We start from the raw sequence: 27,111 nt of genomic DNA, 5'->3' as shown, positions 1-27,111 counted from the left end.
GTGACATTTTCATGTATGTGCTCAACATGTGATGTTCTTGGAACCTTTCAGGCTCCACAGTACTCTTCTGTGTGAAGGGTACATATTTTTAAAAGAATTAAGGTGCCATTATGTTGCATTTAGATGTGTCATTGGTACGTAGCACAAGCAAGCTGCAATTGTAATCAAGCTGGATCCAGAGACTGAAGGGCTGTGCAGCCTGAGATCTCAAATTACTTGCATTTGAGTAAAATGCAGTTTACTTGAGGATGAACTCCTTTCCTAAAATATTGAGCAAGATCCCTATATCTCTGAATCACTTGTGGGATGTTTTTGGTATATGGAGGCGGTCGTTTTTCCCTTAACAGTTCAGATCTGTTAAGCAGATGACCTGTCATCCTGTACCCTCTTATGTCTAATTAACTGGAAGGTTCTTGAAATTGTATTCTCTAAATTGTTGGACAGCATTTACCTGAATAATGTAGGATTAAGTCACAACCATTTGTATGATTTGAATGTTATTGCACCAAGGTTTGTCTTTAAATATTCTGCAGAGATTGTTAAGCCTTCTGAATGCTCTGTTACCCCCCAGAATGTGTCATTGTTTGGGTTTCTTGTACAATACATTTCCTTGTTGCATTTTTGTGCAGATCCCATGCAACGGCAAAGCAGCCGATCGTATCCATCAAGATGGAATTCACATTCTTGTTAACATGAATGGATACACTAAAGGAGCACGGAATGAACTGTTTGCTCTCCGTCCAGCTCCTATACAGGTCTGTAACCAGTGAAATCATTTGTGTTTATTATGTAAGTAAATAAAGGTAACCAAATTGTTACATTGTGCTTTGTAGAATATTTCAGTTCAATATTGATGTTCAGTACTTCAGTGATGTTGAACATTTCCTTATCGTTCTTAATTCTAGTGTTTATCCTAGTGTATTTGAGCCCTGCTTGACCTTTAGCTGAGTCTCTTAACCTTCAGGACTGTTTCTCCCTCCTCAAATTTGCTGTCCTCTCCCTACTTCAACTGCACTCTGCCTAATCCATCATCTATGATACCTCACAATAAGAGGTTGTGGTGGAAGAATTAATCCAGGCTGGTCTTTTGGTTCAAGCTGGTTTATTTTCAAGACAGTTCCTCAGTGCTACTGACTTCTAAGTAACTTCCACATAAAGTGTTCCAGCTGTATCTTTTTATTCTATTTAGATGGGATAATCAATGGCCATTGCATGTTTAACTAGCAATTGTCTTTAACAAGGTGATTGCCATGCATTATGATTATTTATACATTGACAATCTATGCCTTCGCAATTTCTCAAGATTTTGTTCCCGTGCTGCTTTCCTGGAATCTAAGATGCATGAACTACAAGCCATCCAGAACTCTTCCCCATGCATTAATTTCAAAATGTCATTTTTGTCTTCAGATCCCTGTAAAGCTTTTACTGCTGCCTAACTGCTTGGTTCCAACTTGTACCTCTGAGTCCAGAGTGCAGTGCTAATTACTTCCTTCTAAACTTTTGCTTCGACTTAACCCTGTGTTCTAGAATTCTCTGCCAGAGCTAGTCTGACTAATTTAATCTCTTGATCTTTAACACCGCCATCTTTTCCTGCATGTCCTGCCTCCCTTTTGTACCCATTCCTGCTCAATCTAATCTGATATATAATTCAAAAACAAATCAAGTTCTGCTGACAACACCCAGCTTTATCTCAATACCACCTCTTTTGACCCCTCTACTAGCTCTAATTTGGCCCACTCCTTATCTGACACCTAGTGTTGAATGAACAGAAATTTCTTCCAACTAAGCACTGGAATGGCTAAAGCCATTTGGAATCAATTACCAAAGTGATAACAGGACATTTAGAAAATCAGGCAGAGTCAACATGGCTTTATGAAAGGGAAATCATGTTTGACAAATTTATTAGATCTTTGAGCATATAACAAGCAGGGTGGATAAAAGGAACCAGTAGACGTGTTTTTGGATTTCCAGAAGACATTCGACAAGGTGCCACACAATAGGTTAATACACAAGATAAGAATTCATAATGCTGGTGGTTATATATCAGCATGGTTCGAAGATTTATTGCCTACAGGAAACAGAGTCAGGATAAATGGGTCATTTTCAGGTTCACAAACTGCAATGAGTGGAATGCCACTGGGATCACTGCTGGGGCCTCAACTATTTACTGTCTGTATTAGTGACTTGGATGAAGGGACATAAGGTATTGTAACCAAATTTGCTGATGATACAAGGATAGGTAGGAAAGGAAATTGTGAGAAGGGGATAGCCTGCGAAGGGATATAGATAGGGAAATGGAGAGACTGCAGAATGCTGCGGTATAGAGGGATTGGAGTGTCTTCATACTTAAATCTTAAAGTTAGCTTGTAGATACAGCAAGTAATTAGGAAGACAAATGGAATGTTGGTCTTTATTGAAAGGGGGATACAGCATAAAAGTAGGGAAACCTTGCTATGTGTGTACAGGGCCACACCTGGAGTACTGTGTGCAGTTTAGTGTCTCTATATAAGATGGGGCATTGGAGGCAGTTCAGCAAAGGTTCATTAGGTTGATTTCTGGGATAAGAGGGTTGTCCTATGAGGAAAGGTTGGGACTATACCCATTGGAGTTCAGAAGAATGATAGGTGATCCCATTGAAACATACAAAATTTTGACAGGGCTTGACAGGATAATGCTGAGAGGATGTTTCCCCTCTTGGGGGAATCTAGGTCTAAAGCACAAGTTAAAAATAAGGGGTCTCCCATTTAAGACAGAGATGAGGAATTTCTTCTGAGGGTTGTTATTCTTTGGAATTCTCTACCCCAAAGAGCAGTGGAGGCTGGGCCAATAAATATATTCATGGCTGGGTTAGATAGATTGTCGATCTGCAAGGGAGCTGAGGGTTATGGGGGAACAGGCAGGAAATTGGAGTTGAGGCTGTGACCAGATCATACCTGATCTTCTTGAATAGTGGAGTAGGCTCAATGGGCCAAATAGCCTACTGCTGCTCCTATTTCTTATGTTTGTGGTGGGGACCAAAGACATACAAACTGTGTTCCCTAACCAACAACTCCATTTGTGTCATTCTCTCTCTTCCCCCCGCCCCCCTTCCCGGCAACTGTCTGAGGTTATATATCCTGCTGAGAATCTTGGTGTCGTATTTGATCCTGAGACGGATTTCCAACCACATACCTGCATCATCACCATGGCCTTCTAACATCGGCTAACTCTGCCATGCCTCAGCTCATCTGATTAAATCCTTGTCTATGCCTTTGGTTTCTCTCGACATGACTATTTAAATGCACTTCTGTCCAGCTTCCGACGTTCAACCCTCCTTAAACTTGAGGTTATCCAAAGCTCTGCTGCCCTAGACCAACTTAGACCAAGTCCCTTTCGCCCATCACTCCTGTGTTGTCAGCTACATTGGTTTCTGGTCTTGCAACGCCTCAATTTTAACATTCTCTTCATGTTTTCAAGTCCCTCCGTTGCTGGGTCCACCCAATTCTTGTTTCTGGTACATCTTGGATTTTCATTGCTCCACCATTGGCAGCTGTGTCTTCAGGTGCCTAGGCCCAGGGCTCTGGATTTCCCTTCACTAAATCTCTCATCTCTCTAGCTCTCCTTTTCAGATGCTTCTTAAAACCTATCCCTCTGACCAATCTTTTCATCATGTGTCCTAATATCTTGTGGCATGACACTCTGAAATTATTTTTTGATAATGCTCCTATTAAGCACCTTGGTACATCTTACTGTGTTAAAGATGCTACATAAATATAAGTTGATGAAGTGCATTGGCGCATTTTATTACATTAAAAGTGCTGTATAAGTGTAAATGTCATCTCGTTGGATGAGAGTATTTATTTTGTCATGAAGGCACTGCCAATACCTGTTTCTAATTTCTACATAGCTTGTGCAGCACAGCAATTTAGATGTCTTCCACAGAGTAGCCAGGAGCCAGATTTGTGGTGGTCACTCTTAAAATGTTCTGTTCACTGCTTGATATTCTGATGAATAAACTTTGGACATATTGAACTGTGTAATTTTATGGAAAGGCTAGTGTTGTATTGAAGTACAGCTTTACTTCCCTAGGCAATGTGGCTCGGTTATCCTGGAACAAGTGGAGCGCCATTCATGGATTACATTATAACTGACAAGGAAACATCACCACTTGATCTGGCAGAGCAATACTCAGAAAAGCTAGCCTACATGCCCAACACCTTCTTTATTGGAGATCATGCCAACATGTTCCCACACCTGAAGGTAATGTGTTGAACTGGCTTTCCTTTTTCTTTCCATTTTTGGGTTTCCTCGGATCATCATGGTCGAGTAGTTAGGTATATGATCCCTTCCTACATTTTCCTTATAGCTGTAAAAAGTGAGTTATGAACTGAGAAAGAATGTCCATGGCCACAGCTGTTACATCTGCTGTAGCTACACTAGAGAGCCAAAAGCTAATACTGGGAATTATGGGCACAAACTTGAGCTGTCATACATTATGCTTATAAGGTACTGCATCCCGTTGTACATTTAGCCTTAAAAGCATTATATTGAACAGTATAACTTCACAAACTAGTCTGCCACCTATGAGATGCAACTTGTCAAGCTTTCTTCAGCATCACCTTCCAAACCTGAAACATCCCCCACCTAGAAGAGCAAGGGCAGCAGACGTTTGGGAAACACCACTAAGTTTTGTTCCATGTCACACACCATCCTAACCTGGAACCATGTTGCCGTTCCTTCACTGTCACTGGGTCAAAATCCTGGAACACATTTCCTAACAGCACTGTGGGTGTACCTTTACCACATGGACTGCAGCGTTCCTCAAGAGCTATTGAGGATGAGCAATAAATGCTGGCCTTGCCTGTGACATTCACACCCCAGAAACAAATAAATAAAAGAAAAACACAGCTGCTGAATACATTTTTAAACACTTAAGAATGCTGAGTGAAATATTGCACGAGTAGTTACATAGCAGCGGAAGTTAGTTTTCATAAGAAGTAGGCACTTGGGCCACTTTACAGAGTGCTTGACACTCGTAAACTCTGGGGCATATGATTTAAGGTGATTTTGTAACATTGTCCACTAATTAGTATAGAATTTTTTCTCTCCTGATGAGCAGTATGGGAAGACTCCATCTCCATTGCAGCATAATTGAACCTATAGTGGTAGTTGGGAAGAACAAGATGATGGCAAACCCCACCAATTGAAGCGTATCAAAATCTGTGTATCTTTGTGCAGTGACAGCAGTGTATTCCTGAAGACTGGACATATATTGGCAAATTAATGGGAAGAAGACAGACTTTTTAATACGTTCTTTTGTACTTGATTTAGTAGAGTCAGACAGGTGGCAATAATTTTAGACCATCATGGTGATTACAATTAGTTATATCCCCAATTCTAGTGTGGATTTCTCTGGACCTTTAACAGTGGTCAGCCAGCGCGTTAATCTATTTATTCCTTGGTATTGTGTCCCAATATATCTTTGTACTGAATGATGCTGTCCTGATGGTTTCTTCTCCACAATATGTTGTGGAAAATATATGTAAATCATGAAATTCATTGAGTATCTTCAGGCTATCAGTAATTTGACACCGTTTGTGTTGTATACATTTCACTTACCATGTTGGCAGAAGTATAAACTGTTGCTTCTTCATGCATTTTTGATTTCCTGTGTCACATTCAAATTATGTCTACATCTATGCAGAATAGAATGGCAGAGAGTAACATTTATTATACAGGGAAATATAGTTCACTAGAAATTTTGTGAATTGCTTCTGGTATGTTACAAAAACCCAGTGCTGCACAAATATATAGCAACTTGATTAACAGAAAGTTTCTCACTTTGAAGTGTATCAATGAAGTTTCTATGAATCTGCTTTTCTTAATTATTGCTGGAAATCCCTTATTTTGTGATTTGGGATATAGATTTGGGAGGTGATAATGGAAGAAAGGAATATGGGGCTTCTGTGTTATGTTCCATTTGTCCTTGATGGTGACTTTTGGAATTTTGTTTTCCAACTAATTGGGCATTCCCCCGTCACCTTGTCTTTGCTAATTCAGCCCAACTGCTACTGCTGTTGCTAATCCTAATTAATCCTCGTGACCCCAGATGGGTACAATTGTGTACTGTTTTATGATATTTTAAATCCAAAACAATTTAACTTATGTAATTTAGACAAGGAAATACTGAGAATAGTTCAATCTTGCCAACCCACCAAAGACAGTGTTTTGTGATTTGTTAGCCTTGGCAAATTTATTAAAAGTTGCTGTCAGCCTAACTTCTAATGCTGTGGTACAATAAACACACTCACATCTGTCACTGTAGCTGATTTTTTTCTTTTGCCGACAGGAACAGGTGACACAAGGAGGTATAAAGTCATAGAATCATACAGCACAGAAGGCAGCCATTCACCCATCGTGCTTGTGCTGGCTTTTTGAAAGAGCTTCTAATTAGTCCCACTGTTTCCCTCTACTCCCACCTGTACTTTCCCCATAACTGCAATTCTGGCTGTTGATATTTTGAAATATTGTTCTACAATAGGTGAAGGGGAATGTTATTATTCATGTTTAGGCAGTAGTTAGCATTGCATACTAATGTGAAAGTAACTGCATCTATTAATTGAATACTCTTATCCATTGAGTGGAAATGAGTACACAGAAGAAACCAACAAGTGGTTTTCTCTGCAGGTCTGATGCTTTGTAAATCAAAGGTTTTTTTTTGCTTTAGAAAAAGGCTGTGATCGACTTCAAGTCAAATGGACACATTTACGATAATAGAATTGTTCTGAATGGTATTGATCTGAAGGCATTCCTGGACAGCCTGCCTGATGTCAAAGTAGTGAAGGTAAGAATGGAAGTACCAAGTATAGATGGAGCTGCATGGCCTAGGACAATTATACTGAGCCAGGTTGAATTCAATGCTTGTGGGAATACACATGACCTTTAGCAGTTTTGGTACTGTCACTGGCTGAAGAGCAGCCTTTTATGGTGTAGTGAGCTACTTAAAAGTTTACTTCCAGTCTATTCTGATATCAGGGTGAAATTCAAGGTTGCTATTATCACTAAGATTTTGCTGAAGTATGACATGATGCTTAGAATACTTTCCTTTTTACTAATTTTCACTTGGTATTTCACTCATTTCTCTATTTCCTTTTGGATGTAAATGAATGATAGCGAGTTAAAATTTTTTGCTTCAGTTTTAATTTGGTCTGCTGAGCAACTTTTAACAAGCCAGTTTTGTTTTAATGTCAGTGGAGATTATTCATACTGTTAGCAATGCTAACAGTGACTTGCTGCTAAGGATTCTTTGGCCATTTTCTCACAGTGTCCTTGGGCACAGTTGTATCAAAATGTTTTCTTTAACAAAAGTGTGTTGAGAAGTTGGATGGATGCCACCTTTGCGCTGTAAAGAAGCTAGATTCAAACCAAACTTCTGTTCATGTGGTAGTAACTTAGGCCGTATTCAGAAGATCAGTAGGCAAATTAATAGTATTTACAATGCAAGATGGGAAGTTCAGTCAGAGACCAAAATGATGAATAATTCACAAGCCTTTGTCTGGTTATTTAGGTGATGAATGCGTCTAGATATTGGAAATATTTCTAATGATTTCATTAGGGGCTGAGAGAAAGAGGCTTTTAAAAGTCAGAGTACAGACACCATGAACGTTTAGAGCAGCAGAAAGGAACACTGCATTTAATTGAGTGGCTGGATGGGGTACAGAGTGATTTGTGCTTTGGAATTGAATTAGATGATAAATTTGAACATCTTGGGAAGCCATTCAGCCTCTGGCTCGCTGAAGGAGCATTCTACCTGGTCACACTCCTCTACCTTATCCCTGTAACCTTCCACATTCATTCTTTTCAGATAACCATCCAATTCCTTTCTGAGTACCTCGATTGAACTTGCCTCTGCCACCCTCTCAGGAAGTTCATTCCAGACTCCAACCACCCTCTGGGTGAAAAATATTTTCCTCTCATTACTTTTACTCCTTTTGCCAATTATTTTGATTTTGTGTCCTCTAGTTCTTGATGCTCCTTTGAGCGGGAGCAGTTTCTCACTATTTACCCTGTCCATACCCCTCAGGATCTTGAATAACTCTATCAAGTGTCCTCTCAGCCTTCTCTTCTCCAAGGAAGACCGACCCAACACCTCCAATCTATCCTCTTAGCTATAGTTCTTCATCCCTGGAATCATTCTTGTGAATCTCCTCTGTACTCCCTCCAATGCCTTCACATCCTTCCTCAAGTATGGCGCCCGGAATTGAACAAGTACTCCAGATGAGGCCTTATATGTGGCCTTGCATCTTATACAAGTTCAACATGACCTCCTTACTCTTGTACTCAATGCCCCCATTAATAAAGCCTACGATACTGTAAGCTTTATTAACTGCTTTATGATCTCTTCCTATCCCTCGTGTTTTTATGATCAATCGCAGCATCTTGCATTTACTTAATTTCTAACTGTAATAACTGCAACAAACAGCTAATAACATTTATAACAGGCAGTGGGCCATTCTACCTAACCACTTTGTGTTGGTGTTTATCCTCAACACACGTAATCTGAATCTCATATTCCAACCCTGTTCCTATATTCTAAATACCCCTTTCCTTCACTTGAAGTCCTTTTTGCAAGAAAACAAATGCTGTCACCTCGAGCAATAAAAGTTCAGCATTTTTAAACCAAAGTATAGTGGCAAAAACTTAAATTACAAATCGTCTGTCTAACTTCTTGATAAATGTTGCCATGTTCTGTAACTTGATAAAAAAAAAAATTTTGTCCTAAATCTCTTGTATTTAATTTTGTATTTATGATCCCCATCCTATAGCATAATCCACTGAAAACAGTATGCTTTCACTTAATTTGCCCATATTAACGACCTCTAACAATCGCTGCTTAAATCTCTTCTGTTGTAAACACAAATGTTCCAATTTTTCATGTCTAAATTCATATTTGTGTCATTTCATACCAGGCTGTATCCTAGTAAATCTGCCCTCTCCTGTCTCTGTGATAAAATGCATTTGATAATAAGAGCTCAAAACTGTATATGTAAAAGACTACAGTTGGGAGTTACATAGATGCATCGAGCATCTTGAAATTTGTTTTAAACCATTTGCATTATTTTTAAATGGCCATTTCCACTTGAGTTGCTGCTGCTTTCTCTGCCAATCTACATCCCACAGCTTCCCTCCGTTTAACAAAATGTTACTTTCTTTAACCAAAATATAGATTTCACACTTGCTGGCATTAAATTCCAACCGCCACTTTTTGCCTATTTTTGTATCATCAGATTTGAACAACATTTCCTCTATTACTATATCCACATCTTGATTTTTACCAATCCCATTATTCTGTGTTTCTGCTACCCTGCAATAAAGATCTTAAGTTTTAAGACAGACTTCACTTTATCTGGTGTTTAAACTTACTGAAAGCAGAGAGAGTTATGGGTAAATCTGGTCCCTATCACAAGGTTGTTTCATGATTGCACTTGTGTCCTGCTACTGCATGAGTAGTTACATAGCAGCGGAAGTTAGTTTTCATAAGAAGTAGGCACTTGGTCCACTTTACAGATTGCTTGACACTCGTAAGCTCTGGGGCATATTATTTAAGGTAATTTTGAATTTGTAACATTGTCCTCTAATTACTATAGAATTTTTTCCCTCCTGATGAACAGTATGGGAAGACTCCATCTCCATTGCAGCATAATTGAACCTATAGTGGTAGTTGGGAAGAACAAGATGATGGCAAACCCCACCAATTGAAGCGTATCAAAATCTGTGTATCTATTGTAATATACTGGACTTGTTATACATAATCACAGTGACATTATGCCATAGTGCCATGGTAGAGGGAGAGTTCTGATGTTGAATTTTAACTTAATGTTTCATAACCTTGCCAGCCTTCAGAATCTTTGTATGAGCAGTAATCTTTTATCAGAATTGTTAACAGAAGAAAAACAAGACGTCAACTTCTTTGTGGATTCCACTGTTTTATTGCAAATCTTAAGTTTTTGCCACTATATTTGGTTTAAAAATGAACTTTTATTGCTCTTGAGGTGACAGCATTCGTTTGCTTGCAAAAAGGAGGACTTCCAAGTGGCATTAAATTGAGGACCTTTTGAAGGTTTCATCAAGTTGGTTGGGTCTGGGAATTGATGTAGCTTCTGTGTATTCTCATGCTTGCAATAAGAAGCAAATAGAAACACAGTACCAGCTCCATATACTGAGGCAGCAGAGGAGGCATCAAATCTGGCACCCATTTAGAGCAGCCAAAGTTGCTCTCAAATCAAATCAAAACTATAAAGTCGCGTTCTTCATTCTTGCCAATGTCATTGATAGCAGGTGAGCAGCGTGCATCAGTTGATGAAACACTCAAAAGTACAGCCTGAAGAAATTCTTCCTGTTGAAGCACGCAATTTTATAATCAAGTAGTTGGTGCAGAGTTTGGCTAATGGTAAATGTTGCATCTAGATACTCACGGTTTTATAGGGATGGTTATAAAGCTTCCAAACATCAGATCAGTCAGGAATAGCAAATTGCACCCTGAAATCTCTCTTCCCCTTTTTTCTTTGTGTAAAATAACTAAAGCAGCACACCTGGCTTTCTGAGTTTATGCTTTTTCCGTACTGTTTACAGTTGAAATGTCCTGATGGTGGAGACAACTCTGATACAAACTCTGCACTTTCAATGCCTGTTGTTCCAATGAATACTGCAGCTGAAGCCATTATCAACATGATCAACCAAGGGCAAATCCAGGTCACAATCAATAACTTCACAGTCAGCAATGGACTGGCAACAACACAAGTAAGTGAGAGCATGATGGGGCTTTGGTATGGGTGGGAAGTGAGAGATTTTGCAACTTGAGAAATAAGCAAATTCAAACCAACTCTAAATTATTGGCGTGGTCTTAAAGAAATGGAACCCACAATCATGCAAACTGTACCTTGTCTGTTGGAAAGTAGGTTTGGTAATGCTCAGATGGGTTTGATGGACATAAATAGATTCTTGTCCTTTGTGTTTAAAGGAACTGGCAGCTGTGAACCATTGGCCAATCTTGAGAAAGTAGAACAATTCTGATTTTTGCAAATGCTTTGTGTGGTGATAACTGCCAATGTCTAGAGGCTATATTCTGAACAAAACTCTTTGAACTTTTCTGGGAATTAATTAACACGCATTCAATCCGTCATCAGATCAACAACAAGGCAGCAACTGGAGAGGAGGTACCACGCACAATCATCGTTACAACACGGTCACAATATGGCTTGCCAGAAGATGCTATTGTTTATTGCAACTTCAACCAGCTTTATAAAATTGATCCATCTACCCTGCAAATGTGGGCCAGTGTAAGTATCATCCCAACAGTTCAGTAAAGGTATAGATAGCTCCATGTAACTGTGATACTGGAATTGGCTGTTTTGCGATTAGAAGGAAAAATAACTTAGAGGGGTGAAGGGGAAGGCAAGGATTGAAAATTCTAGATTGACCACTGTAACAGACAAGAATGAATTTAATTGTCATTGGAAAAGTGGATAAGGTTTGGTAACTTTAGAAAGGAATGCAGCAGATAGCTGCTTGGAATGGTGTAGTAACGTGTGTACCATAGTGCATTGTTTGGTTTTAGGTTCTGAATGGATGTTGATCATTCCATTCAGTCCTATTAGCAAAATTTAAATAATACGGTCCTATTTAGAAGATCATTGTACTGTTTACAATCCTTTGGTGAATTATTCTATAAGATATTGCCTTATTCTGTCCATATTTTTATGGGATTGTTTTCTCTTGATCTTGACCTTTTGAACTTTAATTGACATCTTGCATCAACAGTAAGTAGTTTTATTGTTCTTGGTTCTGATAAGTTTCTAAGAAACCTCAACAAACATTAAATTAATTGTTTTGTGATCAGTTCCTAGAAAATTCATAAACATTGAATGCTATTTTGCCTGACACAGTCATAGTCACTGAATCATATCGTAACAGCCAGTGTCTCAGGCTCCTGCAGAACTATCCATGGTATCCTGCCCCAGCAGATGCACAGTGGTATGCACAGTCAGGAGGGAGTTTCCGTGGGAATCCTGAACATTGACTCCAGGCCCAATGAAGTTTCATGGCATCAGGTCAAACATGAACAAGGAAACCTCCTGCTGATTACCACCTACTGCCCTCCCTCAGCCAATGAGTCAGTACTCCTCCATGCTGATCACCATTTAGAAGAAGTATTGAGGGTAGCATGGGGCCCTGGCTGAGGGATTTCAATCTTCACTGATGCTGGCTGCATCCTGAATGTCATATTGACAAGATTTTTTAAAAACTCATTCATGGAATGTGGGTGTCGCTATCGCTATGTCAGCCAGCATTTATTGCCCATCCCTAATTGCCCTTGTTAAGAGTCAACCACATTGCTGTGGGTCTGGAGACAATTTCATGGTCGTCATTAGACTTTTAATTCCAGATTTTTATTGAATTCAAATTCCACCATCTGCCGTGACGGGATTTGAACCCCGGGCTTCTGGATTACTAGTCCAGCAACAGTACCACAACGCCATCATCTGCACCATGTGATGAAGGGACCAACAAGGGGAAACACCTGCTTGACCTCATCCTGAGTAACCTACCTTCCACAAGTGCATCCGCCCATGACAGTATTGGTAGGAGTGACCAACACACACTGCTTGTGCAGATGAAGTCCTGTCTTCGCACAACCAGTGTACTAAATAGAATAGGTTCAGAACAGACCTAGCAGCTCAAAACTGGGCAAACACAAGATGATGTTGGCTATTATCATAAGCAGAATTGTTTTCAACGACAGGCCACGAGGTTCCAGACTGTCGGATACCTCACTCTACTATTACCATCAAATCAGGGGATCAGCCGGCCCTTTTTCAATGAGGAATGCAGGAGAGCATGCTAAGAGCAGCACCAGGCATACCTAGAAATGCAGTGAGCCATGGCGAAGATAGGCAACAGGACTATATATGCATGCTAAACAGTGGAAGCAGGTGTCAGACTGCTACGTGATGCCAGAGCCAATGGATCAGATTGAAGCTCTGCAGTCCTGCCACATCCAATTGTTCGTGGTGGTGAACAGATTAAAAAAAACTCACTGGAGGAGGAGATTCCACAAATATACCAGTGTAAAAGATGAGGCTGAAGCATTTGCAACCATCTTCAGCCAGAATAATCCATCCCTTCCTCTTCCTAAGGTATCCTGCATCACAGATGCCAGTCTTCAGCCAATTTGAATCATTCCACGTGATATCAAGAAATAACTAAAGGTATTGTATACAGAAAAGGATAAAGGCCCTGAAATCATCCCTGCAGTAGTACTGAAGACTTGTGCTCCAGAACTAGCCATGCCCCTAACCAAACTATTCCAGTACAGCCGCAACATTTTTATCTACCCGACAGTGTGGAAAATTTGCTTAAATATGTCCTGTCCACTAAAAGCAGGACAGATCTATTCTGGCCAATTATTACTGCATCAATCTACCCTTGATAATTTGTAAAGTGATGGAAGGTGTCATTAACAGTGATAACAAGCAGCATTTACACAGCCTCAGTCACAAGTCTATCCAGACTCCCAGGCACCAAGGCTCACAAACAACCTAACTGGAACCATTTTACCTTTCTTAACACGTATATATTCAGCTTAAAAATTATGGATTGTTCATCATACCATCAACATCCTGGGGGTTACCATCGACCAAAAACTTAACTAGACCAGATATATAAATGTGGTGGTTGCAAGAGCAGGCCAGAGGTTGGAATTGTGGCAAGTAATTCTTCTCCTGATTCCCCAAAGCCTGTCCACCAGTTAGTTATAAGGCACAATTATGCTGGAATTCTCTCCACTTGCCTGGATGAGTGTGGCTCCAAAAGCATCAAAGCTCAGGATCAACCTGTTTGATTGGCAACCCATTCACCACCTTAAACATTAATCCCCTCCACTACTAATGCACAGTAGCAGCAGGGTGTACTTTCTACAAGATGCACTGCAGCAGCTCGTCAAACCTCATTCAAATAGGACCTTCTAAACCTGCACCTCCACTACCTAGAAGAACAAGGGCAGTAGACTTATGGTAACACCACTGCCTGCTGATTACACCAAATGGACTGCACCGGTTCAAGAGCCGTTAGGAATGGGCAACAAATGCTGGCATTTACAGAGATTCTCATATCCTATGAAAGAATATATCTACTGTATTTGCCTCTCTGGAACATAGCTTCTTAATATATTAATAGCTATTCAATCAGCAGTTTTTCATTTCTTGGACAGTGAATGGGACAAGGTGTGACTTGCAATCAGTACTCTTGAATTGTCATTCTTGGTTTTGCTGTTCATCAGAAACCATCCCAGAAATTAACTCCAGGGACATTGTTTATCTGAGGACAGCATGAGTTTGCTCATTTTACTTTGTATGTTCCTTCCCTCTTTGAATCTGACTTGGTGTACTTCTACTTTGAGCAAATTTACACAAGTGTTGTGGCTGAGAGTTAACATGCTAGATGTTTGCAAAAATGCAAACTTTTTGATGTATATATTTTGAGAGCATTTGTCACAAGTATAGAATAGCAGAAATAATGTTGCTTCTTTTCCCTTAACCAGAACCAGAAATTTAAAAGCATTTCCCCATTTCTAAACTTACTTCACCAAACATTAATTCAACTCTGTAGATCAAGCATGAAATCAGAGTTTGTAATTTTACATGGGAATGGAAATGCAAACTTAAATATTGTTCCACCGTAGCAGCACAATTGTGCATCACCCAATCTGAGCAGTGCCATGGGAGACTGTTAAAAATGTATAATACTGGATAAAAGTGCTTAAGGTAACCTTTTGGATGAAATGTGATAGAGAAAATGTCCAAATCCTGGAAAACATCACTACAGTGATTTGAGGCAAAAGATATGTTGAAGAAACATTTTTTAAAGTAATATTGACTCACTTTACAAAGTATGCTTGATGTGTGCTTTCTTGTTCTGCAGATCCTAAAGCGGGTTCCTAACAGTGTGCTGTGGCTACTTCGATTCCCTGCAGTGGGAGAACCCAACATTCAACAGTATGCCCAGAGCATGGGACTATCTGCTAACCGTATTATATTTTCACCTGTCGCCCCAAAAGAGGAGCATGTGAGGCGGGGACAGATGGCCGATGTTTGCCTGGACACTCCACTCTGTAATGGACACACCACGGGAATGGATGTACTCTGGGCAGGGACACCAATGGTGACTATGCCAGGTATGTGTAACGGTGGGTAACAGTTTTTCTTTCTATTTTGTTTAAGGAATGTAAGTCAGCAGTCATAATTAATTAATTTAGTGGAGTTGTGTGTAGAGGGACTCCAAGCTTAAGTGTGTCACTGCGATTGCTTTATTGCTGTCAACGAAACCCAGCTGTTCATTTTCCATTGGGTGATTGCTTCAAGTAGTCGACTGTTAATGATTTTTTTGGGTTCCCAGTAAGGAAGAACATACAATTCCAACCGTAAATGTATAGTTGTGGTTAGGGAAATGCTCAGTGAATCTTTTCTGAGATTGCTTCATACTAGTAACTCTTAGTTAGGCAGGATTGTATTATGTTGATATTGAACAGTGTATCTGAATATTTTTGTACTGGCCACATAACCTTTTTATTATTACTGCTCTTCCTGCTTTTTCCTCACGATATTGGGAGGTGAACCTTGCTGAAAATTTTACCATGTATAAATTCAATAGTGAATTTAACTTAAAACAATAGATTTGTAGTACTATTACATAATTACCACTGTGTGCATCTGAAAGCATCATGTGATGAATAACTTTCAGAATTACTTATTTTATTCTTTGAACATAAGAAATGGAAGCAGAAGTAGGCTATTTGCTCCCTTGAATCTGTGCTGTTGTTCAGTAAGATCACAGCTGTCCATCTACCTCATTCCTTTCTTGCAGTTTTCCCATATTTCAATTCCCTTAATACCTCCAAATCTCTCAATCTCTATCTTGACCACACCCAACAGCTGAGCATCCAGTCCTCTTGAGGTAGAGAATTACAAAGATTCACAAACCTGTGAGTGAAAAAAATTCTCCTCGCCTTACTCCTAAGTGGCCAACCCCTTAATCTGAGACTATGACCACTAGTTCTAGACCTCGCCCCCTCCACCTAGCCAAGAGAAATATCCTCCTAGCATTTATCTTATCAATCCCCTAAAGAATTTTTGATGTTTTGATTTGATCACTTCTCATTTTCTAAACTCTTAAGAGAACATAGGCTGAGTCTACTCGATCTCTGTTCATAGGATGAAACTCTTGTCCTAAGAATCAGCCTAGTAAATCTTTGTTGCACTTCATCAAGACAAATGTGTCCTCTCTTGGGTAAAGAGACCAAAACCGTGCACACTACTTCAGGTATGATCTCACCAAGGCCCTACTAAACTGAAGAAAGACACCTTCACTCTGCTTGAGTTCCTTTGTAATAAAGGTTAACATAGTATTTGCTTTTCTAATTACTTTATGTAGCAGTGTGTTAACTTTCTGTATACAAGGACACACAGGTCCCTTAGTACCAACATTTCCCAGCCTTTTGCCATTTAAAAAAAAAAATGCCCTTCCCATTGAATTACTTTGCAATGAAAACAAAAAATACTGGAAAAACTCATCAGGCCTGGCAGCATCTGTGGAGAGAGAAACTGAGTTAACATTTTGAGTCCGCGTGACTCTTCATACCAACTCGAAATGTTAACTCTGTTTCTCTCTCCACAGAAGCTGACAGACCTGCTGAGTTTTTTCAGCATTTTTTTTATACTAGATTTTCAGCATCTGCAGTATTTTGCTTTCATTTTAGTGGATCACCTTGCAGTTCCAACATTACATTCCATCTGCCCTGTTCTTGTGCTTATCGCTCAATCTATCTCTATCACTTTGCAGCTTCCTTGTGTCGTACTTACAGCTTACTGTCCCAACCAACATCAAACTAGAAGCCATTACACACAGTCCCCCTCATTTAAGTCATTGTTTTCGATTGTAAGTAGCTGAGGCCCTTGTGCTGATCCTTACGGCACCCCCACTGGTTACAGTCTACCAACCCAAGTCAAACAACTTGCATTCATATATGATCTTTTTAATGTTGAAAACCTTCCAAGGCGGTTCATAGTACAATAATCGGATGATAATCAACACTGAGCTAAAGAAGGATATATTAGGAGGTTTGCCTGAAATGTTGGTCAAAGAAGTAGGCTTTAAGGAGGGTTGTAAAAGATGTAGGAAGTGAATACCAGACCTGGGTATCACTGCTGAAGGGTGGACAGTAGAGATTCCAAGAGTCACGAGAGGCCAATGTTGGAGTAATGCAGATTTTTGAAGATTGTGTAGCTGATTATACTGTAATAGACAAAAAGGTAATGGCAGAGTTATTAAATGAGTACTTCATATCCGTTTTCATAGTAGAGAAAGATTAAATACCAGTGCTAGAAGGAAAATTGAAATTCAATCAAAGGATTCAGTGTAAGTAACAATGATAATGGAGAAAATAATTGGACTTTGGATAGATAAATCTCCAGGACTTGATGGTTTCCATCCTTGGGAGAGAAGTAGGTGACAAAATTATAGAAGAGTTAGTCATAGTCTTTGAAAGCTTTTTAGATTTGGCAATTGTTACATTAGACTGGAAAATGATTAATGTAAATCTGTAATTTAAGAAGTCTTGGGGAGAGAGAAACCAGGTATGTTCCTCCTTAAGTAAGGAGACCAAACTACACACAGGACTTTAGTATCACCAAGGTCCTATACAATGGTAGTAAGACTTGTTTACTCTTGTACTCCAATCCCAGTATAATAATACTTGGCTTTTGTCATGTTAAACCTTTACCAATCTCTAGTTCGGTCTCAGTTGGAGTATCGTGTCCAATTCTAGGCGCCACGCTTCAGTAAAGATGCCAAGGCTCCTGAGGGCACAGAGGAGGTTTAACAAGATGGTAGCAGGAATGAAGTTAGGTGGATAGATTGGAGAAGTTGGGATTGTTCTTTTGAGAACAGAGAGGTTAAAGAAAAAGATGTACAAAATCTTGAAGGATTTTAATTAAGTAAATAAGGCGAACTGTTTTCTATGGTACAAGTACCCAAATCGTTGCTAATCACTCTACAAACTTAAAAACTTGTCTAGATTGGGAGGAGAAAGGTGCAGGTATCAAGAGGATGGGAGTGGGAAGAATGTGATTCAGGTCTAATGGAGAAGGGAGAACATGATTCATCTTAACTACATCAGGTTCTTCCTCATCTGCCCTGCTTTAGATCTGGATTATGTTCTCTCTGCTTTGCACCACCCACCCACCCACCTCTGTGCCCTGCATTTAACCTCCTGCCCTGTCTCCCCAATCCTTTGTTGCCTCTCTGCTCTCCGTGATCCGCTTTTGCCCTCTCCAATTACAATATCATGTGCCTGTGTGCAACTGCAATATTAGGTGTACATATAAAGGCACTGGTTGACTGCGGAAGATTGGAACAATGAGCAGTAAAAATTGCTTATAAAAAGAGAATTCTTATGCTGTGGAATTTTACTTCTAGGGTTAGTAGTTAAGGAAGGCAGGAATTATGTCTGCGTTCAAGATTAGATTGTTTAGGTGGATGAAGGAAAAATGTTGAAGGAACAAAGAAATATGTGGGTAAATGTGATTAGAACTAATTCTTTACATGGATGATTAACACTGGCATGTCTGTTTTAACATTTTGTATTTGTTTTTCCAAAAATTTACATCCTATATCCTGTCCCACTCGGTCATCAGTACATCGGGAAAATCATACTATGATTTTGCAAAGTTAACATTGTTTTAAGAAAGGGAAATCATGTTTGAATTTTTTGAGGATGTAAGTAGTAGAGTAGATAAAGGAGAACTGGTAGATATAGTTACACTTGGATTTCCAAAAGGCATTCAGTAAGATGCCACACAATGGGGCCAGGATTTTACAGTCAGCGTGCAGGCCATAAAATGACGTGGGATGACGTCGGGTGTGCATCCCAACGTCATCGCGATGTTTCGTTTGGCAGGCACACGCCGCTGCATGCCCGCCAATAATTGAAAGACCTATTAAGACCATTAACGAAGTAATTAATTTCAAATTTACGCTGCCGATCTTGTGGTTGGCGGGCAGGCGAAAAGGCCAAGCAGTCTTTACGTTTTATAGGAAATCTCATCCATGAGCGGGATGAGGTTTCGGATGTTCTGAAAAACTGAACAGATTTGAAATTCATATCAATTTTAACTAGTTATGGCACTTCGATCTACTGTAATTCTTTGAGAAATTCTTTGGTCCAGTGAGTGCAGTTCACTTGGATTATTAGTGCTATTAAACTTCCACATTTGTTTTAAATTTGGCTTTTTACTTTCATAAATAAGACAATGCATCGTAATTTCTGATGACCCCAAGCTTTTGTAATTAGGTGATGCAATTGAAAGTCTCCAGGGGGGTGTGGACTGTTAACATAAAATTTGTTGAGTTGTGCTCTCCTATTTTCTCTCTAAACCTCATGTGCAACAATTCTATACAGAGCAGGATAGGCCCAGGTTGAGTTTCTGTTTGGAACTGACTGCTGGGCTAGAGAAAGGAAAAATTAACTAGTATTTCTATTCCTGACCACTCCTGTGATTCTAGTAACTCCCCTTAGCACAAAGTTAATTTCTCTGGTCATAACCATCATTATCCCTGCCACAACCTAAATGCCCTTGATTGACATTTTTCCTGAAGTGAGGCTAAACATAATATTCTAACTGCACTAACTAGTAATTTTACAGGTTTATCATTGCACTTTGCTATTGTGCTGATTACCCCATTTTAGAATCCTACTTGCTGTTTATTTATAGCTTTATTAAATTTATTCCACTGTAAAAGTTCTACCATATAATATACACTCTCCTGTTCATTGGCTCAAAACATCCCACATTTCTCTGCATTATAGTTCATTCTATGTCTCTATTAACTATAGTGAACTTAACTACAATTTTTTTTGCAGTAAACAGTGCTCCCTATTTTTGTGCTGTCTTCACATTTGATGATCCTCACTGCATATAATGAGCACCTTTGCAGTTTTCCCATTACATGTGGTGGGCAGTAAATCCACCACAGTGTTGAATATCTTCCTTGAAGAGTGGGAAGCTCTTAACAGAAAAGATTGTGTTGTAGCTATTTTCTCCTCCTAATGTATCTCCAAGTCACAATACTTAGGCATGCACAGGCCACATGGTCAAAATTCCACTCGATGGAACCACACATATAAAAGCAAAGAAACTGCCCTGCCCTGGTCAATTTGAAAGTTATTGAACTGCAAATTATTTGTGGATGTCACTCAGAAATTGACATTTAATAACAAGTGGTTCTAATACAATAGTGCCACAGGATGAATGGCTAAGTTTATATTTCTTCATATAATCATCAGCTTTTGTTATAAAGTTAAACTCTGGTGTTTACAGCCTATGGACAGTCATAGTCAATTTCAGAGTTCCTGAACTGCTGTTGGCACAATCGCAAATGCCTTTCAGAAATTAACACTTAAAGGGATAATCCAAATACATTAACAGGGATGGAGGGGAGGTGACCCCTAACAGCTGCTTGAAATAGCTGTCCAGCTTATTATGGTTTAAGCAGTGTCTTGTTAATTGCCTATGGTGATGGCAAATGGTTAGTAACTGTCCAGGAGAAACAAGGATGGTAAGTGATTGCGACTGTACTGTGCTCTTACCTCCAGTCTGGATCATTTGTGTAAGGGGGGTAATTAATACACTAGAAGGATTTAAAATTATTGAGGAGGTATTAGATAGGCTATCTATACTTGAAAGTCAAAAAGGCACCAAAAAGGAATCAGATAAGATACATCCAAGGATACTGAAGGGAGTGAGTGAAAATTGTGCAGGCACTGATCATAATTTTCCAGTCTTCCTCAGACTGGGGGGTGGTGCTAGAGGACAGGAAAATTGCAAATGTTACACCCTTGTTCAGAAAATGGTATAAAGATAAAGCCTGCAACCATAGGCCAGTCAGTTTAACTTTGGTGGTAGGGAAACTTCTAAAAACAATAATTCGGGACAAAATTAATAGTCACGTGGACAAATACTAGTTAATTAAGGAAAGCCAGCACAGATTTGTTTGCGGATTATAGTGCTTACCTAAGCTGCTGGAGTTTTTTGAAGAGAGAAATGAGAGGATTGATGAGGGCAAAGCTGTTGATGTGGTCTACATGGACTTCCAAAAGGCTTGCCACACAACAGACTTGAGAGGAAAGTTATAGCTCATGGAATAAAAGAGATAGTAGAAATGTGGATACAAAATTGGCTGAGTGATAGGAAACAGAGTAGTGGTTAATGGATGCTTTTCTACCTGGAAGAAGCTTTGTAGTGGAGTTCTCCAGGGGTCAGTATCGGGATCCTTGCTCTTTCTGATATATATTAATGACCTGGACCTTGGTATACATGGCATAATTTCAAAATTTGCAGATGTGAAATTTGGAAGCACTATCAGGAGGATAGTGTAAAACTTCAAAAGGACATGGACAAGTTGGTAGAGTGGGCGAACAGGTGGCAGAATACGGAGAAATATGAAGTGATTCATTTTGTAAGGAACAACGTGGAGGCAATATAAAATAAAGGGTACAATCCTAAAGGGTGTGCAGGAGCAGAGGGACCTGAGTGTATGTATGCATAAGTCATTGAAGGTGGCAGGACAGGGTTGAGAGAGCAGTTAATAAAGCATACAATATCCTAGGCTTTGTTAATAGGGGCATACAGTACAAGAACAATGAGGCTATGTTTAACTTGTATAAGACACTAATTTGGCTTCAGCTGGAGTATTGCACCCAGTTCTGGGTGCTGCACTTTAGTAAGGATATGAAGGCATTGATGAAAGTGCAGAAAAGATTAATGAGAATGGTATAAGGAATGAAGTACTTCAGTTACAAAGATAGATTGGAGAAGTTGGGACTGTTCCTTGGAGAAGAGAAAGCTGAGAGGAAATTTGATAGAGGTATGCAAGATCATGAGGGGTCTGAACAGAATAGGTAAGGAAAAACTGTTCCCACATGTAAGGATTGAGAACGAGAGGGCACAAATTTAAAGTAATTGGCAAAAGAAGCAAAATTGACATGAGGAAAACCTATTTCATGCAGTGAGTGGTTAAGGTCTGGAATGCACTGCTTAGGAGTGCAGTGGAGGCAGGCTCAGTCAAGGCATTTAAAATAGATTCAGACCGTTATCTGAAAAAACAATATGCAGGGTTATTTGTGGAAGGGCAGTAGGTGAATTGCTCATTCTGAGAGCTGGTGAAGACATGATGGGCTGAATGGTCACGTCCTGTGCTGTAGCGGGTGTGTGTTATATGTATGAGTAGATATAAGGCCCATTGGTTTATAGTTATTGGATTTAGCTGTTTTATGTATACTGATAGTTAATTCTGCTTTGCCTAGTATATCACTCAGTTGGTGGGTTCAGAGGAAGTTAAATGGACTTCCCACATTCATTTTGATGATTGTATATGATGGAAAATCTAGGTTCTGCCTATGCAATATTAGGACATGCATGTGGTTTTAAGTACTTTGTGCATGTGTAATGTACAACAGTTATGTCTTTTTATATGTGTATATATCTATTTTTTAAAAACCGGGGTGGTTGAGCGTTCTAAGATTATATTGGTATTGTGTTTGTAAGCGGCACTGAGATGTTTATATTATGTGAACCAATAAATAGGAACAGGACTAGGTCATTTAGCCCTCGAGCCTTTTCTGCTAGCAACAGTGGGGCTCAATTAACATTATTTTGACAGTTGAACTGTTTTGTGCCTTCCCTATTCGATCAACTGCAATAAGCATCTAGTTTACTAGAACTAGCTCTAAAACAAATTACTTCATTTAAAAAAATGCTGCAACATAGTTCTCAGCTCAAATCTAAAGGCTACCAAAGCACCAAAAATAAAAAGCCGTACTTCAATCTGTTAATTAAAACATTGACCATAAATATGCCTCAACCTGATTGTGTTAGCTGAATATTTAATAAGAGCATTTTTAAATAATGTGCCTATTTTCTTTTTACCTGAAATCAAGCCTTTTTTTTATTTTTATAGGAAGGAAGTACCTGCCACAAACTTTGGAACTGAATTGATCCCAGCAGTAAAATGACTTATCTTCCCTACAGCATTTGATTTCGCCTATTCCTTAATATTTGGAAAAATAATAAAGTAACCAGTATACCCTTATCCACCATGAAAAAGGGAAATGAGCTTCATAGCTCATGCCTCCACTGAAAACAAAATAGAATTTCAACCAGTTCAATTAACTACTGCCACCTCCCCATGGACACTTAGTGTCTTCCCCTTCTCTTCCTTTTCCCCATCCTCCTCTTGGACTCCTTTTGCTAATCAGTGTCTTTCTCCTTCCCACTTGGCCTGGACTAGTTAACCCAGCATTTTAACCCTTTTTTATCCATTTGCATAAATAAATCTCCAGTAGAGAGAGACCCTATCCATCCATTGAGTGTAAATGTCAATTAAAAGAAGGACCATATGAAACATGGGTTGCATTTTCATAACCAAATCTTGGTTTAAGCTGTCTGATGGGTATAAATTTGTTTGGTATGAGAGTTTCTATTTGCGGTCTATATGTTAAATGTTATATGTTCCTTGTTGCAGGGGAAACACTGGCATCCCGTGTTGCTGCCTCACAGCTGATGTGTTTGGGATGTCCAGAACTGATTGCAAAGACCAGACAAGAGTATGAGGATATTGCTGTTATGTTGGGCACAGATATGGAATAGTATGTTCAAATCTTCTAATTTCTGTATTTGATTTGTAACTGACTTGTATCTGTCCCTTCAGTACTGGATACCTTAGGTTGTCAGTCTATATAGCACCAACTTGTAACCAGCTAATAAGTGCCCCATTTTGGTCTTAGTTTTGGGTCAGTTTTCTTTGATACTGACTAGGTATACTAAGTCTGAGACAACAACCAAATCTACAGACACTCAGTCTGTTGGGGATTGGTCGTTTGAATGTGGATGCCATTGTTCAAACTGCCAGTTGAATAAAACAGTTAGGTTTGGTATTGTATGCTGCAGACTACCACCTCCATCTTGCTGTATGGGAGTTATACAAGAAACTGGTGCCTCTTATTCTTAAGATCAATATGATTAAAGATTGCTGTTGAAGAGATGTTATTTGTGTGTTGTCATTCACTTGGATGATTACGCACCAGTTGTAAAGGAAAGCAGGACTTTTGTTGGGGCAACATAGGAGTCTACATATTTTAGTTTACAAGAATTTTGAAAGCCCCTTCTGTTTGCACTACACCCCAAAAGGAACATTTGCATTATTGCTTGCTTCAGTACTGACTTGATTTATTAATTGAATTTTAAAATTCAGTGGTGTATACAAGTATTTGCATTGAAGCAGCACAAATTTAAAAATCTTTTGAATTCTGTCACTGGAATGCCCAGGTCCAAGAATCCTTTGGTTATTTAGCTACTGAGTGCATGGTATGTGAAACACTTGGACAGATGTGCCCAGCTTATAATGTTTGAGTGTCGTGAGCTCTATCCCTGCATTTTTGAGTTTGACATCATTTTGACATTGCCTTTATTGTTACAGTCTGAAGAAGATCCGAGGAAAGGTGTGGAAACAAAGAGTGAGCAGCCCGCTGTTCAACACCAAACAATATACTATGGATCTGGAGCGCCTTTACACACAGATGTGGGAGCATTATGCTGCAGGCAACAAACCAGATCATATGATCAAGCCACTTAAAGCTATGGAGACAAATGAAACTGCTTGAACTTGCTCCATTGTTGGAGCCTTGTGACTTTGACATGAGAATACTGATCTGCATCCTCCGCTCCAATGACCCATCACATACAGATTGTTTTGAGTGTTTTTTTTGAGACAAGTCAAATTCTGGCAATAACACATTTTCATGCTATCCCAGAGTGACTCTTCAAAGATTGAACCCTGTTATTGAAAGATTGTTGGAGTTGAACCAAGCTGAAATAGGTTGTACACCATTGCAGTAACACAACCTCTGATTTAAATTGAGTAACGGTATTCTTTATAGAGGTGAATCTGAAAATATTTGTAATGCTACTTAGTCAGAACTTCACATTAATGATTAGAAGATAAAAGTCTGATATTACCATCTCATCGCTACTCAAATAGCAGAGACTTCCTTTTGAATGTCTGAAGGCCTGATTGCTGGATGGGTTCATTAAGGCCTTAGACTAACTCTTTAAAGAGGTGTTGTTATGTTTTAATGTCCCTGTCAAATTATTTTTATAAATCATAGAGGCTCCTTTTCTTGTCAGTCTTTGTGCTCTCTGCCTTTTCAGGCTTTTTAGTTGCAACGTCATTGTACTTCTGTTGGAAACTGCTTTCCACATTGAAAAGGAATTGTGTCAAATGACAATGTATGTCTGTATTGCTTATTTGTTCCAGTTCTTCAAGTGATGCAGCAGGGTGCAAATTACCAGTTGCCTTGTGTTGGCTGGAGAATGTATTTCACCGTGTGTCAGATACAAACTCAAGTGATGCAATGGAATGCATTTCCTTATTTGGCCCACATAAGCATGAGTGAGGATGTAGTATGTGTTTCTATGCATGACCATGCAGGTGTAATAATTGTAGAAAGTAGCAGTGCTACAACTGTCGCTGAGGTCTGGAATTAAGTTTTGGAAACTGGCCTATTGCCGAACAGTTTGGGAAAAATTAAAACCAGTCTGGAGAATGGTTGCTCTTCCTCACTAAATGAACTCATTTGATTTTTGTAGGATCATTTTGTGAAGGGCTAAGGATTCTCTTTGCCCCCCCAGGTAAGTATCTCATCAGTTATTATTATGTAGACTTAGCAATTTTGTGTGATTTTTAGCCAAATAATATTTAGTGATGACTCCTTTTGCACCTGTACTGACATATGTTTAAAAAAAAATTGTTGATGTTTTTGGAAGATTTTCTTTTGCTGTCATTCAAGTTACTTGCTCAAAAGTATAACAGAGTTGCTTTGAGTTTATTCTCAGGTCTGTGTCAAAAATCACTTCAATTTGATCCCTCAACACTTTAATGTAACATTAGGTTTGCTGGGAGCACCAAGTAGGATGATTGTAAATACTTACATTAAACTGTCCCTCTTCTGCCTGATCGCCCACACCTCCTGTGGAGTGCAATTGAACAAAGTGAACGTGTTTGTTTTATATGTAATGAAACCAGATCATTTGCAACTGATAGAATCCCATACATCTTTATTGAAAGAAGACATAATGTCTGGTTTATGATGGTCAGTGGGTTAATAAAATATTGATTTTTTTTTTATTTAAAACAAATAAAATAAACAATGGATGGTGATACTGAAGTTGGGAGAGGCGGCAACAAAGGCAGGTGAGCATTTTCTGAAAGAATCTCATTTCATTGGGTCTGATGGCAACTTTGCAATATCTGAGGTGGAATTTTTTATTATTAACTGCTGCGTGCTTAGATTTATTTTGGTTAATTTTTCCATTTTTTCCTATAGTGTCAGCTATTTTAACATGCCTCTAACATTTTATTGGTACAGACATTGAGACCTCCAATATTTGCATTGTCTGGATTTCAGGCTGTTTATGTATGAAGCTGTAAATACATGTGAATGAGAATCTAATGTATCTCTGTGTACAATTATAAAGCAGCTGGATGCTTTACTGGAGTCTTGTGTTTCTGTGTCAATGTGTTTGCATGACCTCTATTATACCAGACATACCAGATTTTGTTTCCCCTGTACCATTTTTCCCAATGTACTTTGGTTGACAGGTTCCCTGTTATTAAGATTCTGACATCTCATCTGCAATGCACATGAAATTAGGCAAGGTGATTTGCTGGTAGACTGCTTTTATTTTTCTACCTCCCTGTGAAAAAAAAAGTGATCCTAGTCACAGCTTAGCACATTTCCTAAACCTTATCACCAGTATCAATCATTTGTTGCATAGGTTGGTTCTGTCCTGTTACTGCAGTGCCTTGTGATTTGAAAAAAATATAGACAAAGATTTTATTTTATTGAGACAAAAATGCCTCTTTGAAAAGGCCAAGTTAATTGTTCCTGGCAGATTTTATAGGTTAACTGATGTAATATCTAATGTTATCAAATATTGGTTCCTGGGGATTTTTTTAACAAAA

The 27,111-nt window shown here is 39.1% G+C and overlaps 1 protein-coding gene across 3 annotated transcripts in view; it reads left to right on the top strand.

The window, feature by feature from the left end:
- LOC121282625 (UDP-N-acetylglucosamine--peptide N-acetylglucosaminyltransferase 110 kDa subunit) overlaps positions 1 to 26,644 on the top strand; it is an 80,152-nt gene extending 53,508 nt beyond the window's left edge. For 2 of the 3 annotated variants that reach the window (XM_041196410.1, XM_041196412.1), the window contains 8 exons: positions 630 to 755; positions 4,069 to 4,239; positions 6,707 to 6,823; positions 10,612 to 10,779; positions 11,166 to 11,318; positions 14,959 to 15,223; positions 23,614 to 23,737; positions 24,568 to 26,644. In XM_041196410.1, coding sequence (XP_041052344.1) covers positions 630 to 755; positions 4,069 to 4,239; positions 6,707 to 6,823; positions 10,612 to 10,779; positions 11,166 to 11,318; positions 14,959 to 15,223; positions 23,614 to 23,737; positions 24,568 to 24,751 — 1,308 coding nt within the window. In that variant the 3' untranslated portion in view covers positions 24,752 to 26,644. The remainder of the gene's footprint in view (positions 1 to 629; positions 756 to 4,068; positions 4,240 to 6,706; positions 6,824 to 10,611; positions 10,780 to 11,165; positions 11,319 to 14,958; positions 15,224 to 23,613; positions 23,738 to 24,567) is intronic. The other variant, XM_041196411.1, reaches the window with a different exon arrangement.
- The last annotated feature ends 467 nt before the right edge of the window (positions 26,645 to 27,111 follow it).

This window comes from Carcharodon carcharias, chromosome 9 (assembly GCF_017639515.1).
Source record: "Carcharodon carcharias isolate sCarCar2 chromosome 9, sCarCar2.pri, whole genome shotgun sequence".
Lineage (NCBI taxonomy): Eukaryota > Metazoa > Chordata > Chondrichthyes > Lamniformes > Lamnidae > Carcharodon > Carcharodon carcharias.
The sequence above is the reverse complement of the archived record's forward strand: the minus strand, read 5'-3'. Positions and strand labels throughout refer to the sequence as shown.